The sequence below is a fragment of the Hyperolius riggenbachi genome, chromosome 11 (assembly GCF_040937935.1).
Source record: "Hyperolius riggenbachi isolate aHypRig1 chromosome 11, aHypRig1.pri, whole genome shotgun sequence".
NCBI lineage: Eukaryota > Metazoa > Chordata > Amphibia > Anura > Hyperoliidae > Hyperolius > Hyperolius riggenbachi.
Window position 1 is genome coordinate 142173729 of NC_090656.1, and position 15959 is coordinate 142189687.

At 43.7% G+C, this 15959-nt stretch overlaps 1 protein-coding gene across 1 annotated transcript in view; it reads left to right on the top strand.

Moving 5' to 3' along the window:
* Positions 1 to 15959, top strand: part of LOC137538816 (ribosomal protein S6 kinase alpha-5-like) — a 332016-nt gene that overhangs the window by 25078 nt on the left and 290979 nt on the right. The window contains exons 2-3 of the mRNA XM_068261164.1: positions 4756 to 4827; positions 7293 to 7511. Of these exons, the coding sequence (XP_068117265.1) occupies positions 4756 to 4827; positions 7293 to 7511 (291 nt within the window). The remainder of the gene's footprint in view (positions 1 to 4755; positions 4828 to 7292; positions 7512 to 15959) is intronic.

A 15959-nucleotide genomic window follows, 5' to 3' on the forward strand; every position in this document is an offset into this window, starting at 1 on the left:
TGGATCACTGAGCGACTGATCGCTCAGATCCCGTTGCCCGACGTGAAACTTTTATCACAATTAAATGATCGTTTGCGCCTTTGTATCCATGGTAGTGAAGATGGATCAGTTAACGAACGAAGTTCGCCGCTGATCCCCGATCCATCTTAGTGTCGGTAGTTAGTTTAGATTTTAATGACGACTGTTGCAGCCAGTAATAAGTCATTATTCATAAAAACAAAAAACAATGTTAGATAAATAGTAAAGCTTTGTTGAAAAATACATGCGCAATGCAAAATTGCACATAATGCTTTTTAAATGGCAATGCGCACGTTTGTTTTCCAGGCAGTTCACACAAGAAAAAAAGCACGGATTTCCTGCCGCTTGAAATCCTAACGCGCGTACAATTCCCATAGAATGCTATCAGGTGCTGGCAGTCTATGGTGGATGACGCATGCGCAACAATGTGAAAAGGGCGTGAAAAATTGACTGTGGGAAAACGCCAGTGTTTTCTTGCAGACACAAGTGTGACCCCGCTCTAACTGTGTCTCTTTCACAGCAGTTCTCTGTTACCTCACATCTGTGTTCTAAGGTGGCTGGAGGTGCTGTGAGGGGTCACCTAAATTTGGACGCAGTGCGCGCTGATAAATTTGGGTGCCGCCATGTGTTAAGCATAAAAGGGGCGTAACTATAATTGCATCTTGAGAAAAAATTGGTGCAAAAATGGCGGTAATGGGCATGATATAATGGTAATAGAATATCAGTAATTTTACTGATAATTATTATCCACTATAGTAGAATATTGGCAATTTAAATGATATTCTGCTATCACCCACCATACTTAACTCTCACCTGAACCGTCCCGCTAACTAAGCCTTACCCTAACCACCCCTAAATTACTCCTAACCCTAACCACCCACCACTTATCCCTAACACTAACGAGTCCCTATCTAAAAGAACTGCAATACATATTTACAGTGCTAACAGTGCTCGAGCAGTACAGTGCTCGAGCACTGTTAGCACTGTAAATATGTATTGCACTCCCTAAACCCTTGTATATAGACCTTCCGCTGCAATCATTTGTTTGGTGTGTGTGTGGTGGACCTTGATTGAGCAGTCTAGGTGTATGCAAGCAGGCTGACATACAAATCTGCCAGCCTTGTCTTTTTTGCAATACATTCCTGCACTTTTGGTCAACATGCTAACCACACACACCTGTGGTAGTATATCATAAATAAAACATCTATGCGATTAAGTTCAGGTTTTTAGGGCTAGCTACACTCCACCTATTGGGCACCACAAAGGTACAGCAGCTTGTGCATTTTGCACATATGTAACCTAATACGTGTGGGGGGGATAAGCAAAGACACCCGCCTGGAGCTTTTTTAAGGCATTTGTTTGTGATACAGGTGCTTTTAGTGTACCTCACATACAATTGTGTATATATAGTCCTAGTGACTTTTTTTTTTAAATTGATGTGTCTAGAATCAAGACACCATTTTTTGTACATTTGTGGGACTTTGAATCATTACATGATTCTCGTGTTGTCCTCTATATTCTAGCAAGCTAAAAGTGAAAGCAGGGGAGGTATAGGATACAAGGTATAGCCAAAACCTAAAAATTTTTGCTATTGCAACATTAACCACTTTACCACCAGCGGTGCGTATATCTATCCTTTTTACACCCTTTGCCCACTTTGAGCGTAGATATATACACCTCCCGCCGCTGTCTGCGCTCCCGCTCGCTCGTGCGCGCGCCGGATCTATGAACGGGAAAAAAACGTTCCCGTTCGTTGATCTCCGTCCCCAGCAATGATCGGCTGCTTCTATGAGAAGCAGCGCGATCGTTGTGAAAAAAAAAAATTCCCAGCCTTATTGAACGTCCTGTAAGCGTACTTCCGACGCTTACAGGTCGCATGAACAAAAAATTACTGTGGCCATCTTGTGGCCAAATAGTAAAACTGCATCCAAAACATTTTTCATATACAAATACATACTTTTACACTATAAATTAACTCATTACCTCCCACATTACCCAATTTAATTATTTTTTGTAATAAAAAAAAATTACAAAAAAAACAAAAAACATGGTTACCTTAGGGACTGAACTCTTTAAATATTTATGTCAAGAGGGTACAACACTGTTACTTTATAAACTATGGGCTTGTAATTAGGGATGGACGCAAAACTGAAAAAAATGCACCTTTAGACTACTTTCCCACCAGGGCGTTGTGTTTTAGAGGACGTTATGGTCTCATAACGTGCCCCTAACGCAACGCCTGGTGGTGTTGGATGTGGACGTCAGACTGAGCCGTGTTGTGCAGCTCACTCTGGCGTCCGTGATGCGTACTCTTGGACACATGCAGCATCACGTGGTCCCGCCATCCAATCGCCGCACAGAGCGGCCTCTCCAGGAAGGAAATATTGCACGTCACACCGTGCAGTGAATATTAATTAGCCATGTGGCTGGCCGAGGAGGAGGAGGAGGGGAGACTTCCTCCTCCAACACTACTGAGCATGTGCAAACAGTGTAACGCGGCTTACCCGCTTATTACGTACAGCACGCAGCACTTTAACTTGACGTGCTGCGTTACAATGTAACGCAACGTGGGCACTGTGAACAGCCTATTGACTTTACATTACTGTGCGGTGGGCTGCGTTACAGGCTGCACTAACATGCGCCTGTAACGTCTAACTGTGAAAGCAGCCTTATTTCCAAATAAAATATTGGCGCCAAACATTGTGATAGGGACTTAGTTTAAACGGTGTAATAACCGGGACAAATGGGCAAATACATTTCATGGATTTTAATTACAGTAGCATGCATTATTTAAAAACTTTAATGGCCGAAAACTGAAAAATATTTTTTTTCCCACATTTTTTCCTATTTTCCCATTAAAACACATTTAGAATAAAATAATTCTTGGCATAATGTCCCACCTAAAGAAAGCCTAATTGGTGGCGAGAAAAATAAGCTATAGTTCATTTCATTGCGATAAGTAATAATAAAGTTATAGACGAATGAATGGAAGGAGCGCTGAAAGGTGAAAATTGCTCTGGTGCTCAAGGGGTAAAACCCCTCAGTGGTGAAGTGGTTAAGCTTCCCCAGCATTATATCGAGATGTTTTGTCAAGTCTGCACTAAATCTTTGAGAGCTGTAGTGATTGAAAATTTATATAAGGGCCCGTTTCCACTAGAAGCTGTGCGGGTATGCTGAAACACATTCACGGCAATGGAATAGTTTCCACTGCGTGCATGTTGTGTGGAGCGATCCGAGGATCTGCAGCATGCTGCAGATTATCGCACGACCGCATCTGCCTGTAGCCGCGTCCAATCTCCTCAATTGACTTCCGCATCAGGAGATCCGGAAGTGACGCCGGCGAAAGTGATGCATAGCTGCATCACATCACTTTCGCCAATGAAAAAGGGCCCTAAAGGGGTAATGGAAACTTTTAGGGTAAGGAGGAATCCCTAAGCAGTCTCAAGGAGTCATTTGTTTCATATGGATTTTGTCAGGCCTGCAGTAAACCTATGCTAGATGCAGAAACTGTTTTGTTTGCAGGGATGTGCACTCACATGCTTGAGATTAGAGTGTGATTTACCCCTGTATATATTTATCCTTTCTCCTATCCTCTGTGTCCAAGCAATCTAGCAGTGGATGCTAAGCAGCAGGTGGAGTGAAGGTGAATTGTTGCCATTTGCAGCAGTAGGCTTCCCCAAGATTAGAACAGGATGATTTGTCAAACCTGTCACTGACAATTAATTAAGGGGTAATGGAAATTTTCAAGAAATGAATCTCTGGGTAGTTTCAGGGAGTCCTTTGTTTCGAGTTGGACTTCCAACCCGTTTCGGATTGGTCTCCTAACCCGTTTCGGATTGGTCTCCCAACCCGTTTCGGATTCATCTGATTTGTCAGGCCTGCACTTTACCTATGCTGGCGGTAGAGATTGACCATCTTGCAGAAAGGTACACTCACATGATTTATATTAGACTGTGATTCCCCATGTATGTTTAACGCCTTCTCTTTTCCTCTATGTTCTAGCACTATATAGATGGATGCAGAGCAGAGGGTTTAGAGATGCTTAAATCTTAGAAATGTATGCAGTAGGATTATAATAGGATATTGTCAATCTGGCACTGGGGGCCAGTGCTCAGTTGTGTGACAGAGTTATTCTACATGGCGGTTTACTGCCCATACATAGTAGAGCTCCAGGGATGTGGTCCCTCCCTAGGCATGTCTTTTCAGACTACTTGTTTATCTCTACATGGGCCTCAATTCACTAAGCAGTTTAGACTAGTCTACTGATGGTTTTTAGTCTACTGATAGTTTGACCATTTTAAAATTGACGTTTTTTAAAAAATCTATTTTAAAAATGTTACAGAAAATTTGATGAATTCTAAATTTCGTCATGTCACAAAAAAAAAGCTTTGAAATTACACTTTGCCCAGGTCTGTATCTATTGTAATATTTCTGAACTCAGCGTTTATGAAAATTACAATAATTAGTACTTAATAACTTTTGAAGGAAAGCCAGAATTTAATCCCCCCCCCCCCCCCATTTTATTCATAACTAGGTAAGGGCACTAGATACACCAAGTTCCAGCAAAATCTGACAGGCCAAAGCAGATTTTCATACAAAACTGTGTTGTTTCGACATGGAATGATAAGAAAAAGACCACTGATAGTCTGTTGTCCGTCTTGAACAAGTGTTAACACTGTTTTTTATAAGTTTTGTCCTTTTCAATTAATAATCCATGTATGTTTCCTTACACAACAGTGAATCTGATGGAACATAAAGACAAGGTTGGAATGTCAGACTTTGAACTACTGAAAATTTTGGGAACTGGAGGTAAGAAGTAATTCTACAAGTACTGCTATGCCTCATTAGTTTGCAAAAGGGGTTATTAAATGTGCACTTAAAGGGACACTTACGAGGCGAAAAAGACCTAAAAAGTTAAATACCTGCATGTAATAGCAATGCACGGAGGGCGCCGTCGCGCATATGCGGACTGCGCAGCGGCGACCAGCTCCGGCGGCCATCTTTGTGGAGGAGGAAGAGCCCGACCCGGGCTGGGGGGTCGGGACAGGCCGGGGGGCACATTGAGCTGCGGGGACCCGGCGGAACGGCACGGAGGGCGCGGACGGCGCCCTCCGTGCATTGCTATTACATGCAGGTATTTAACTTTTTAGGTCTTTTTCGCCTCGTAAGTCCTTTAAGCCATCAATAAAAAATCAGTTTTACTTGCCTGGGGCTTCTACCAGCTCCCTGCAGCCGTCCTATGCCCTTGCAGTCACTCACGGAGCCTTCGGTCCCCCGCTGACAGCTAGTTTCATATTCGCTGACATGGTTCATGCGCCTGCGCAGGCCTGGCTATGCGTATCCTTCATGTTCCCGTTCTCAACAGCATCCTGCGCAGGACTCTATTGCAGGGGGGAACGCAAAGAAAAATTTGCGTGGCCAGGCCTGTCGAGCCTGTCAGCGAAAACGGAACTAGCTGGCAGCGGGGGACAGGAGAATCCATGAGTGACTGCGAGGGCACGGGACAGCTGGAGGGGGCTGGTAGAAGCTGGCTGGCATTTGTGACACACTGCTGTGCCTCTACAAAATGACTAGATACTGCTATTTTAGTTCCATGTCTATTTTTGTGCTTAAAATGTTTAGGAGTGGTGTGGAAAATGATTTAAGTATTTTATATACTAAGCCCCAAACAGGTTAATATTTACAGATCATGCGTGATTCCACAGAGAATAAGAAATAATTTAGAAAAGCTTAAAAAAATAAATAGTAATACATATATAAAAGAAGAAAGATCGAATATATTATCTTCTGTATTTTTCGGACCATAAGACGGTGCGTTTAGACTAGAGGGCATAAATCGGAAAAAACCTTTTATATACTAAACCTGGTGCGTCCATGGGGCAGGGGCGTCCTGTGGGAGGAGTAAGTATCAGAAAAGATTGAGTGTGTCATCCTGGATTTTGACAATATGTACACATGTCTTAAGCCCCCATGACAAGATAACTGTCTCAAGTACAATAGTGTCTTCTATGCTGATAAAACAGTGCTAAATGACATGCAGGTTATGACCCAGAAACACCAGCTTTCTTAAAGGAGTTGTCAGCCAAAATTTAAAAAACGAGGTTTACTCACCTGGGGCTTTCTCCAGCCCCTTGCAGCCGACTGTTTCACGCCGACCGCTGGAGAGCGGCGCGGTCGGCGTGGGACAGTCGGCTGCAAGGGGCTGGAGAAAGCCCCAGGTGAGTAAACCTCATTTTTTAAATTTTGGCTGATGATTCCTTTAAATATGGAAACGATCTGTTATACAACTGATAAAGACTTATCAGTCACTCTTGTGACCTGAACTCTGTGCTGGGAGAAGTAACAAAAAGAATGCTCACAGTGACACCTGGTCTTTAGATCAATAAATGCTGCTTGCAGTGTGAATATACCTTTGTAATAAGAACAACCACTCAGGATAGCCAGTCTGGAAAGTGGGGGTCTCCTGTGTTACTAAAGTCCGAACTCCTGTCTGAAGGGGATTACAGACTGCCATCTGCTCGTGTCCCTCCGTGCTGTTTCAAGGGGATGCCAGGCTGCAGTCTCGTGTCCATCCGTGCATGGTCTGCTTCCCGGGCTGCCAATATGCACAGAACTTAAACGCTCCTCAATCTCCATGCGGTACCGGGCTGACTGCCATCACATGAGACACTAGCACACTTCCGGGAAGCATTGAGCGTTCAGGCAATACCATCCCCCGATACGTAGAGATCGCGCGATCCAGGAACCAGTGAGAGGTCAGGCCACGATGTCCCCGATGCACAGGGATTGCACCACAGCTACTGCGGGGGGGGGGGGGGGGGGAGAATAGTGACAGCTGGTCCCAGGAACAAACCGCACGGTTAAGCAGGACAAGCATTCCGGAGTACTCTGTACATAGAGTAAACTTCCTGAAAACAATAAGCATTCACGCTAGGCGTCCCCGACACCTAGATGGAAATGGCACATACCAACAGAAGGGGGGAGTTCTGACAACTGGTGCCGGGGTCACACAGTGACGCATAGGAATGAGGTCATGCAGGAGATAGGCTTAAGAGGACACAGAGCAGCAGCTGGAGATTAGGAGCTTGTCTTCTAGAGGGGACACCTGGCTTACATTCGGACCATAAGACGCGCTGACTTCCCCTCCCCCCCCATTTTTGGGGGAGAAAATGTGCGTCTTATGGTACGAAAAATACGGTATTTTTTTTTTCTTATTGCTGTTGCTTATTGTCTCTTGCCACTTTTACTTTCTTTTTTTCTGCTTTTTCTTATAGCATATGGTAAGGTTTTTCTTGTACGTAAAGTGACTGGATCAGATGCAAATCGTCTCTATGCCATGAAGGTGCTGCGGAAGTCAGCTCTTGTTCACAAGGAGAAGACTGCAGAGCACACACGGACTGAGCGTACTGTACTAGAACATGTGAGGCAGAGTCCCTTCCTTGTGACCCTTCATTATGCCTTTCAGACCGATGCCAAGCTCCACCTCATACTGGGTTGGTAAATAGTACAAATAGTAGTACTCTTAATATGACTATTTAAAGAGTTCCTATAGTGACATGTGACTTATAAACATGTGTAAATACAATCCCAATCCTACATAGAACTAGGCTGTATTCCTTTTTTTCCTCACAGATGTCTTATCATTTCGCACGGTTCCACATAACCAGCTTGCAATGGAAACTGTTCCATTGCCGTGCATTGGTTTCAGTACAGCCGCGGTGCAGTGTGTCTATGTAGCCAAATTGCACCGCGTGTAGTGGAAACAAGCCCTAACAGTTAAGAATCTAGAAGTGTTAATGAAACTTTTCCTTGTTGGACTTGCATCACTAGCATAAACCTGGCTTTTATTTTTAAATCCAACCGAGTCATCATATTGCAAAGCCAGATATGTTTGAAACGATAATAATCTACCAGTACATGGAGTACGCTCCCGAAGGAGTTAAAGGCAGTTTCCACTTTTATACAGATCTAATTCCTGAATTTAGACCACTCTGATCTGCTGCACTTGAACACAGTCCTGTTGAAAAAGCAGGGGTCGTGTCTTGCTGGTGTGCAAGCTAAACACAATCATGTTTTTGAGTGAGCTTTATTTTCTTACTTTGGTTGAGCCATCACACGAACTTTCAGCTGTATCTATGCAGCAACCACCAAAAGAGAAAAGAAAGGTCTGTTGTTGTTTGAATTTATTCATGCATATAATACAATGTAAAATGTTACATTCTAAATTAAGGCAAAAAATGTTAGACCCAGCACTCAAAATTGGAGACCAGCGTGCTATAGCTGATTAGAACTCGTTGCCCACCGAGTTCAAAAGTAGCAGAAATGAAATGTCAGCAGCACCGCTAAAGCGAAAAATTAGCTCTTATTTGTACAATAAAATTACATGTCAACAATAGGCTGAGGGCAACTACAGCCCACTGTTTCGAAGCGACATGCTTCTTCTTCAAGTTGCAAGCTCATTTTGACAAATAGTGATCACACACATCCTTTTATATGGCTACAAATTCAAATGTTGACCAATCAACAAATAGTCAGAAATACTCCCACGGCAAAAAACGGCTACAAAACCACGCCCAACAGGAAAAAACGGACCTGATGGGGAACTGCCGTGTACGCGTAAAAAATCCTGTGACTCGTAAAAACGTACCCATAAAATAGTATTCCAACGCGTAAAAACATGTAGATAACGCGTACAATCGTATGTATGAATACTAACTATCAAACACGCATAAAAACCGTGGGAATAGCGTAAAAAAACACGAAAGAGTTTAAAACCGACATGATGCATAAATATGTATGCGAAAAACTGTAAAGTTGTACGCAAAAAAACGTAAAGAAGTCACAAGCTCCAAATTGGTCACTCCTCATAAATACAAATACAGAGCCACTAATCGCATCAAACATATAGAAAAATAAGGAAGAAATCTTAAGGAAAAATGTCATCTCAATGAAAAAACATCAGATACATCCTATAAATTATCCCCCAAAAATTGCGGAATCTACCTAATATACACTGACCCCAATGACCACACAGGCTCGACCATCATCAAATGCAAAAAGATAAGTCATACTCTCTATTTAAACCTCCTCTACCTACAGTTCCTAAACGCCTAATCCATATTGCTTCGCAAAATGGGATGTGGGAACAAGCAGTGTCATCCCATTTTGTCGAGTCCAGACATTCAGTTTCACAACTCAGGATCCAAGTTATAGATAGTGTACCTAGGATGTTATGTGGTGGAGATAGATTGAAAGCACTTTTAAAATGCAAAGCAAGATGGATTAGGCGTTTAGGAACTGTAGGTAGAGGAGGTTTAAATAGAGAGTATGACTTATCTTTTTGCATTTGATGATGGTCAGGCCCCCACTAAAGGTAACCAGATGTCTCCTCCCTCTTTTCCTCCAGTATAGGTAGCCAGATGACTCCCTTAATCCCTCCTTTGCCCACCCCCCACCTTTCAGTATAGGTAGCCAGCTCACCTTCACACCGCAGCAGCCATCAGTGTAACTCACTTAAATGCTCATCTCCAGTGCAGAAGTTTCCTCTTCCTTTCCGGCTCCATTGTTGCCCAAGTCCATAGCCGCCGGCCACAATGCAAACATGCAGAGAGAGCAGGGTGGCCACTGCGCAGGCAGCTAGCAGCAGAGTACCACGGTCGAGTGCTCACAAATGCTGCACCATTTTAGCCTGCTGCTTTGGTGCCCTTCCTCATGTGGTGCTCTAGGCCATGGCCTAGGCCTAAATCCGGCCCTGCACATTAGTTCACCACAGCTGCTCTGAATTTTCTGTGAAATGTAGTGGTAAAGTGAAGGGAATGGGAGTGTTCATTTTCATGGACATCTTTGTAAACAGTGGTAAACACTGTTGACTGTAGAGTACCCAACATACTCTCTAAATGTTTACTTCCTGTATCCAATTTCGGAAATTTTAGATTTCCATCCAGTTACAGAGGGCAGACATCTACTTCAAGAAGAATGAAAATATGTATATGTGCTTACTGCCCAGCAGTGCCACTCTGCATGAGTAGTAGGGTAGGGCCATGGTGAGCTTTCATGTGCAGTTTTGTGAACTCTAATGAGCATCGAACCAGAGTTTGGTGAAACTGGCTTCCACTTCAACACAGGGGTTTGGAATGAGTATAGGGAACCATATTTCACCCCCTGAACTCCACAGTTAAGGTAGTTACCCTGACCTCGAGGCTAACAATATAGGAAATGGACCCTTGTCCTTGAAATGGAAGAGTGCTTTGCAAGGGAGGGCATTTTTCATTTTTGCCCGCATCTTGCAGAGCCACCCATGAAGGACTATGTGAGTTGGTATTATTTATCCAACATGGATATATATATATATATATATATATATATATATATATACACACACACACACACACACACACACACACACACACACACACACACACACACACACACACACACACACACACACACACACACACACACACACACACACACACACACACACACACACACACACACACACACACACACACACACACACACTGGGTTGCAAAAGTATTCGGCCCCCTTGAAGTTTTCCACATTTTGTCATATTACTGCCACAAACCTGAATCAATTTTTTGGGAATTCCACATGAAAGACAAACACAAAGTGGTGTACACATGAGAAGTCAGAACGAAAATCATACATGATTCCAAACTTTTTTTTACAAATAAATAACTGCAAAGTGGTGTGTGCATAATTATTCGGCCCCCTTTGATCTGAGTGCAGTCAGTTGCCTATAGACATTGCCTGATGAGTGCTAATGACTAAATAGAGTGCACCTGTGTGTAATCTAATGTCAGTACAAATACAGCTGCTCTGTGAGGGCCTCAGAGGTTGTCTAAGAGAATATTGGGAGCAACAACACCGTGAAGTCCAAAGAACACACAAGACAGGTCAGGGATCAAGTTATTGAGAAATTTAAAGCAGGCTTAGGCTACAAAAAGATTTCCAAAGCCTTGAACATCCCACGGAGCACTGTTCAAGCGATCATTCAGAAATGGAAGGAGTATGGCACAACTGTAAACCTACCAAGACAAGGCCATCCACCTAAACTCACAGGCCGAACAAGGAGAGCGCTGATCAGAAATGCAGTCAAGAGGCCCATGGTCGCTCTGGACGAGCTGCAGAGATCTACAGCTCAGGTGGGAGACTCTATCCATAGGACAACTATTAGTCATCTACTGTACAAAGTTGGCCTTTATGGAAGAGTGGCAAGAAGAAAGTCATTGTTAACAGAAAGTATAAGAAGTCCCGTTTGCAGTTTGCCACAAGCCATGTGGGGGACACCGCAACCATGTGGAAGAAGGTGCTCTGGTCAGATGACACCAGAATGGAACATTTTGGCCAAAATGCAAAACGCTATGTGTGGCGGAAAACTAACACTGCACATCACTCTGAACACACCATCCCCACTGTCAAATATGGTGGTGGCAGCATCATGCTCGGGGGTGCATCTCTTCAGCAGAGACAGGGAAGCTGGTCAGAGTTGATGGGAAGATGGATGGAGCCAAATACAGGGCAATCTTTGAAGAAAACCTCTTGGAGACTGCAAAAGACTTGAGACTGGGGCGGAGGTTCACCTTCCAGCAGGACAATGACCCTAAACATAAAGCCAGGGCAACAATGGAATGGTTTAAAACAAAACATATCTACTGTATTTTTCGGACTATAAGACGCACCGGACCATAAGACGCACCTAGGTTTAGAGGACAAAATCCAGGGAAAAAAATATATACTAAACCTGGTGCATCCATGGAGCAGTGGTGTCTTATGGAGCTTTACATAGGTTAGTTAAGTGTCAATTGCAAAGTGCAGCTAGTGTTAGTAGCAATAGGCAATGCAATCGTCTGGATAGTTGGCCCTGATATTTACCAATGAAGCTTAGTCCCATTCCAGCATAACATAGTGGCACCAAGCCACAGGATTTCACTCAAAGTACATTAAAGCCCAAGTATGCAGAACAGCCTACATTGTCAATCTACAGTTGCAGAGCATTCTAACAAGCACAGGTGCACAGTTCCAACTGCTGTCACACTCACCACCCTCAGGGCCAGATGAACTTTTAGTGGAGTGATCCCATCCCTGCAGACCTATGCGTGGTGGTGGTAGTGGGCTACCGTCTATGAGAAGCTGTTTAGCTGCATCTGTGTGAACGCTGTCTCGCTACATCCATTTCTGCATAGTGTTCCAGCTAGGTCACAGGCCACTTGTCGCTAAACCAGGAAGTGTGGCTACACGTTCGTCCCAGCAAAGATTCTCACGGGCCACACATGCGTCCCAGCTCTCACGGACCACTCGCCAGGAAGTACGGCTACTCATGGGAAGTGGGTCCGTGCAGAGCTCCGCCCACTGAACGAGGAAGTCTCTCTCCAGGCTGCCGCTTGATCGCCAGGTATGGCCCCGGTCCTATGATCCTTCCTCCGCTCCGGAAACACTCTGTTAAGCCAGCAGGGTGCGGCGTTACCTGGCCGCTGCTGACCCTGATGCTGTCTGCCCAGCCCAATCAGAAACCTTCATGGAGCCGGTAGCCAATCCGATATGCAACTCCGCCCACTCCAGTCTACCGCTCCACCAGCATAGGTTTTGAAGGCTCTTTAGGCGGCACATCCAGGCGTCCATCCAGCCAATTATATTCCTCCAAATATGAATGCGGCAGGAGCTGAGCCCGGGGGAAAGTGGAATCTATGCAGTAAATCACACGGAGGACTCAGGTCGGAAAAGATGAATGAATTGCCGCTGGACATGTAACAGCTTTTGTGGGTGGGGCATCTGGCACACCTTCGGACCATAAGACGCACCGACTTTTCCCCCCCACTTTTGGGGGAGAAAAAGTGCGTCTTATAGTCCGAAAGATACGGTATGTGTTAGAATGGCCCAGTCAAAGTTCAGATCTAAATCCAATTGAGAATCTGTGGCAAGATCTGAAAACTGCTGTTCACAAATGCTGTCCATCTAATCTGACTGAGCTAGAGCTGTTTTGCAAAGAAGAATGGCCAAGGATTTCAGTCTCTAGATGTGCAAAGCTGGTAGAGACATACCCTAAAAGACTGGCAGCTGTAATGCAGCTGTAATGCAGCAAAAGGTGGTTCTACAAAGTATTGACTCAGGGGGCCGAATAATTACGCACACCCCACTTTGCAGTTATTTATTTGTAAAAAATGTTTGGAATGAAGTATGATTTTAGATCCACTTCTCACATGTACACCACTTTGTATTGGTCTTTCACGTGGAATTCCAATAAAATTGATGCATGTTTGTGGCAGTAATGTGACAAAATGTGGAAAACTTCAAGGGGGCCGAATACTTTTGCAACCCACTGTGTATGTGTATATATGTATATGTGTGTATATATATATATATATATCACACAAGTGTTAGTACGCCTCCCACCTTCTCAATTATATATTTTTCATGGGTCAACACTAAAGACATGACACTTTGATAGAATGTAAAGTAGTCAGTGCACAGTTTGCATAACAGTGTCAATTTTCTGTCACATCAAAATAACTCAACACACAAACATTAATGTCTAAACTGATGTCATCAAAAGTGAGTACACCCCTTAATGAAAAATGTAAACATTATGCTGAATTAGACATTTTTACTCAGTGGGTTCATGTTACTCATTAGTTTTGCAAGGTCTAAGATGTAAACAGGCAGCATATGTGTTAAATTTGGTGTTATCACAAAAACAATTGTTGCTGTACATAAAGATGGCCAAGGCTACAAGATTGCCAACACCCTAACATTGCAGCATGGTGGCCAAGACCATCCAGCAGTTTAATAGAACAGGTTCCACTCAGAACAGGCCTTGCCATGGTCAAGCAAAGCAATTAAGTGCACATGCTCAGCATCCTATCCAGAGGTTGTCGGTTGCAGGGATCAGTGCACAGAACATACTCCACACACTGCATCAAATATGTCTGCATGGTAGTCTCCCAGAAGGAAGCCTCTGATGATGCACAAGAAAGCCTGCAAACAGTTTGCTGAAGATGGGCAAACTAAGGACATGGTTAGAACCATGCCCTGTGGTCTGATTACATCAAGATAAAATTAAATAGTTCAGATGGTGTCAAGCGTGTGTGGCGGCAACCAGATGAAGAGTACAAAGACAAGTGTGTCTTGCCTATAGTCAAGCATGGTGGTGGGAGTGACATGGTTTGGGGCTGCATGAGTGCTGCGGCACTGGAGAATTACAGTTTGTTGAGGCAACCATGAATGCCAACATGTACTGTGACATACTGAAGCAGAGCATTATCCACTCCCTTTGGAAACTGGGTTGCAGGGCTATATTCCAAAAGAACGACCCCAAACACACCTCCAAGGTGACCACTGTCTTGCTAAAAAATACTGAGGATAAAGGTACTGGGCAGGGCCAATCATGTCTCTAGACTTGAACCCTATTGAGCATCTGTGAGGTATCTTCAACTGTAGGATGGAGGAGCGCAAGGTCCTTAACATCCGCCATCTTTGTCATGGAGGAGAGAAAGTGGATTCAAGAGGCAACCTGTTTGAGCAGCGATGGAAAATAATGGTGGGCACACAAAATATTGACACTTGGGCAGAATTTTGACATTGTTTACGTAGGGGTGTACTCAGTTTTGTTGCCAGTGGTTTAGACACTAAGGGCCCTTTCACACTGGGGCAATGCGGTGCTGTTAATTTACCTGCAGTGATCTGCGTAGGACAGGAAGTCATGTAAGTCTATGGTAACGCACATGTATTTATAAAAACAAGCAGTTTTTTTCCGTCGCTCATGCCTGGAAGTGTATTTTAGCAATACACTTCCGCGCATGTTGTCGATTGCCCAACAGGAAGTGAGCGCCACTTCCTGTTTGGCCAAATGCCAGACCGGGATACCGAGCGGCACTACACCAATCTGCAGTGTGAAGCCGGCCTCAGGCTTGGTTTACACCTACAAATGTGTCCAGTCCTTTTCTGTCAGTTTTTGGGCAATTGTCATCAGTTTTTGTATGTGTTTCTGTGGCTGTGTTCACACATAAAAGGTGTACATTTCCAGTCCAGTCCAGTCCTGTCAGTTTTGTATCCGTTTTCTATGCGTGTGCTCACACATAAAAGATGTACAGTTCCAATCCAGCCAGGTAAAACGAATGCAAAACTGACAGGACTAGACCAGAAATGTGCAGATTTATGTGTGTACCAAGCCTAATAAGCCTGTGTTATGTTGATGGGATAGCAAATTTACAGTTATACAGGCTGTTCACTGACTACTTTGTTATATTAAAGTGTCATATCTTCAGTGTTGTCCCATGAAAAGATATAATAAAATATTGATTCTGTGTAATAAATATACAGTGCTGCCCATAATAACTCATACGCCTTTCAAATTTTAACTTGGTTACTTTTATTCAAGCAGCAAGTAATGTTTTGATGGGAAATTACATAGTTGTCTCCCAAAAGATAATAAGAAAATGTACAAAAGGCATTATTGTGGGGAAAAAACATTTCTCAGTTTTTTTAATTTAAATTTGAGCAAAAAGTGTCCAGTACAAAATTATTCATACCCTTCACAAACTGTCACACTCGATGGGAAAATCCAAAGTTCTATACCATTCAAAATAGTCCAAGCTGTTCTAAAGCATCCTAATTACCCTGATTAATTGGGAACAGCTGTTTTAATCAAATCAACAGGTGAAAAACAGCAGCTCTCTCTGCAGTTGGTTTGTGGACAGTCATGGCTAAGACAAAGGAGCTCAGTGAGGACCTGCGGCTGTGCATTATGGCTGCTCACAAGTCAGGAAAGGGCTACAAGGCCATTTCTAAATGTTTTCCAATTCCAGTGGCTACAGCGCAAAGTATTATTAAAAAGATATTCTGCACAGTGGACGTGGTCAGAAGCCAAAAAACGACACATGTGCTGGCCAGGAGGATAGTGAGAGAGGTGATAAAGAATCCAA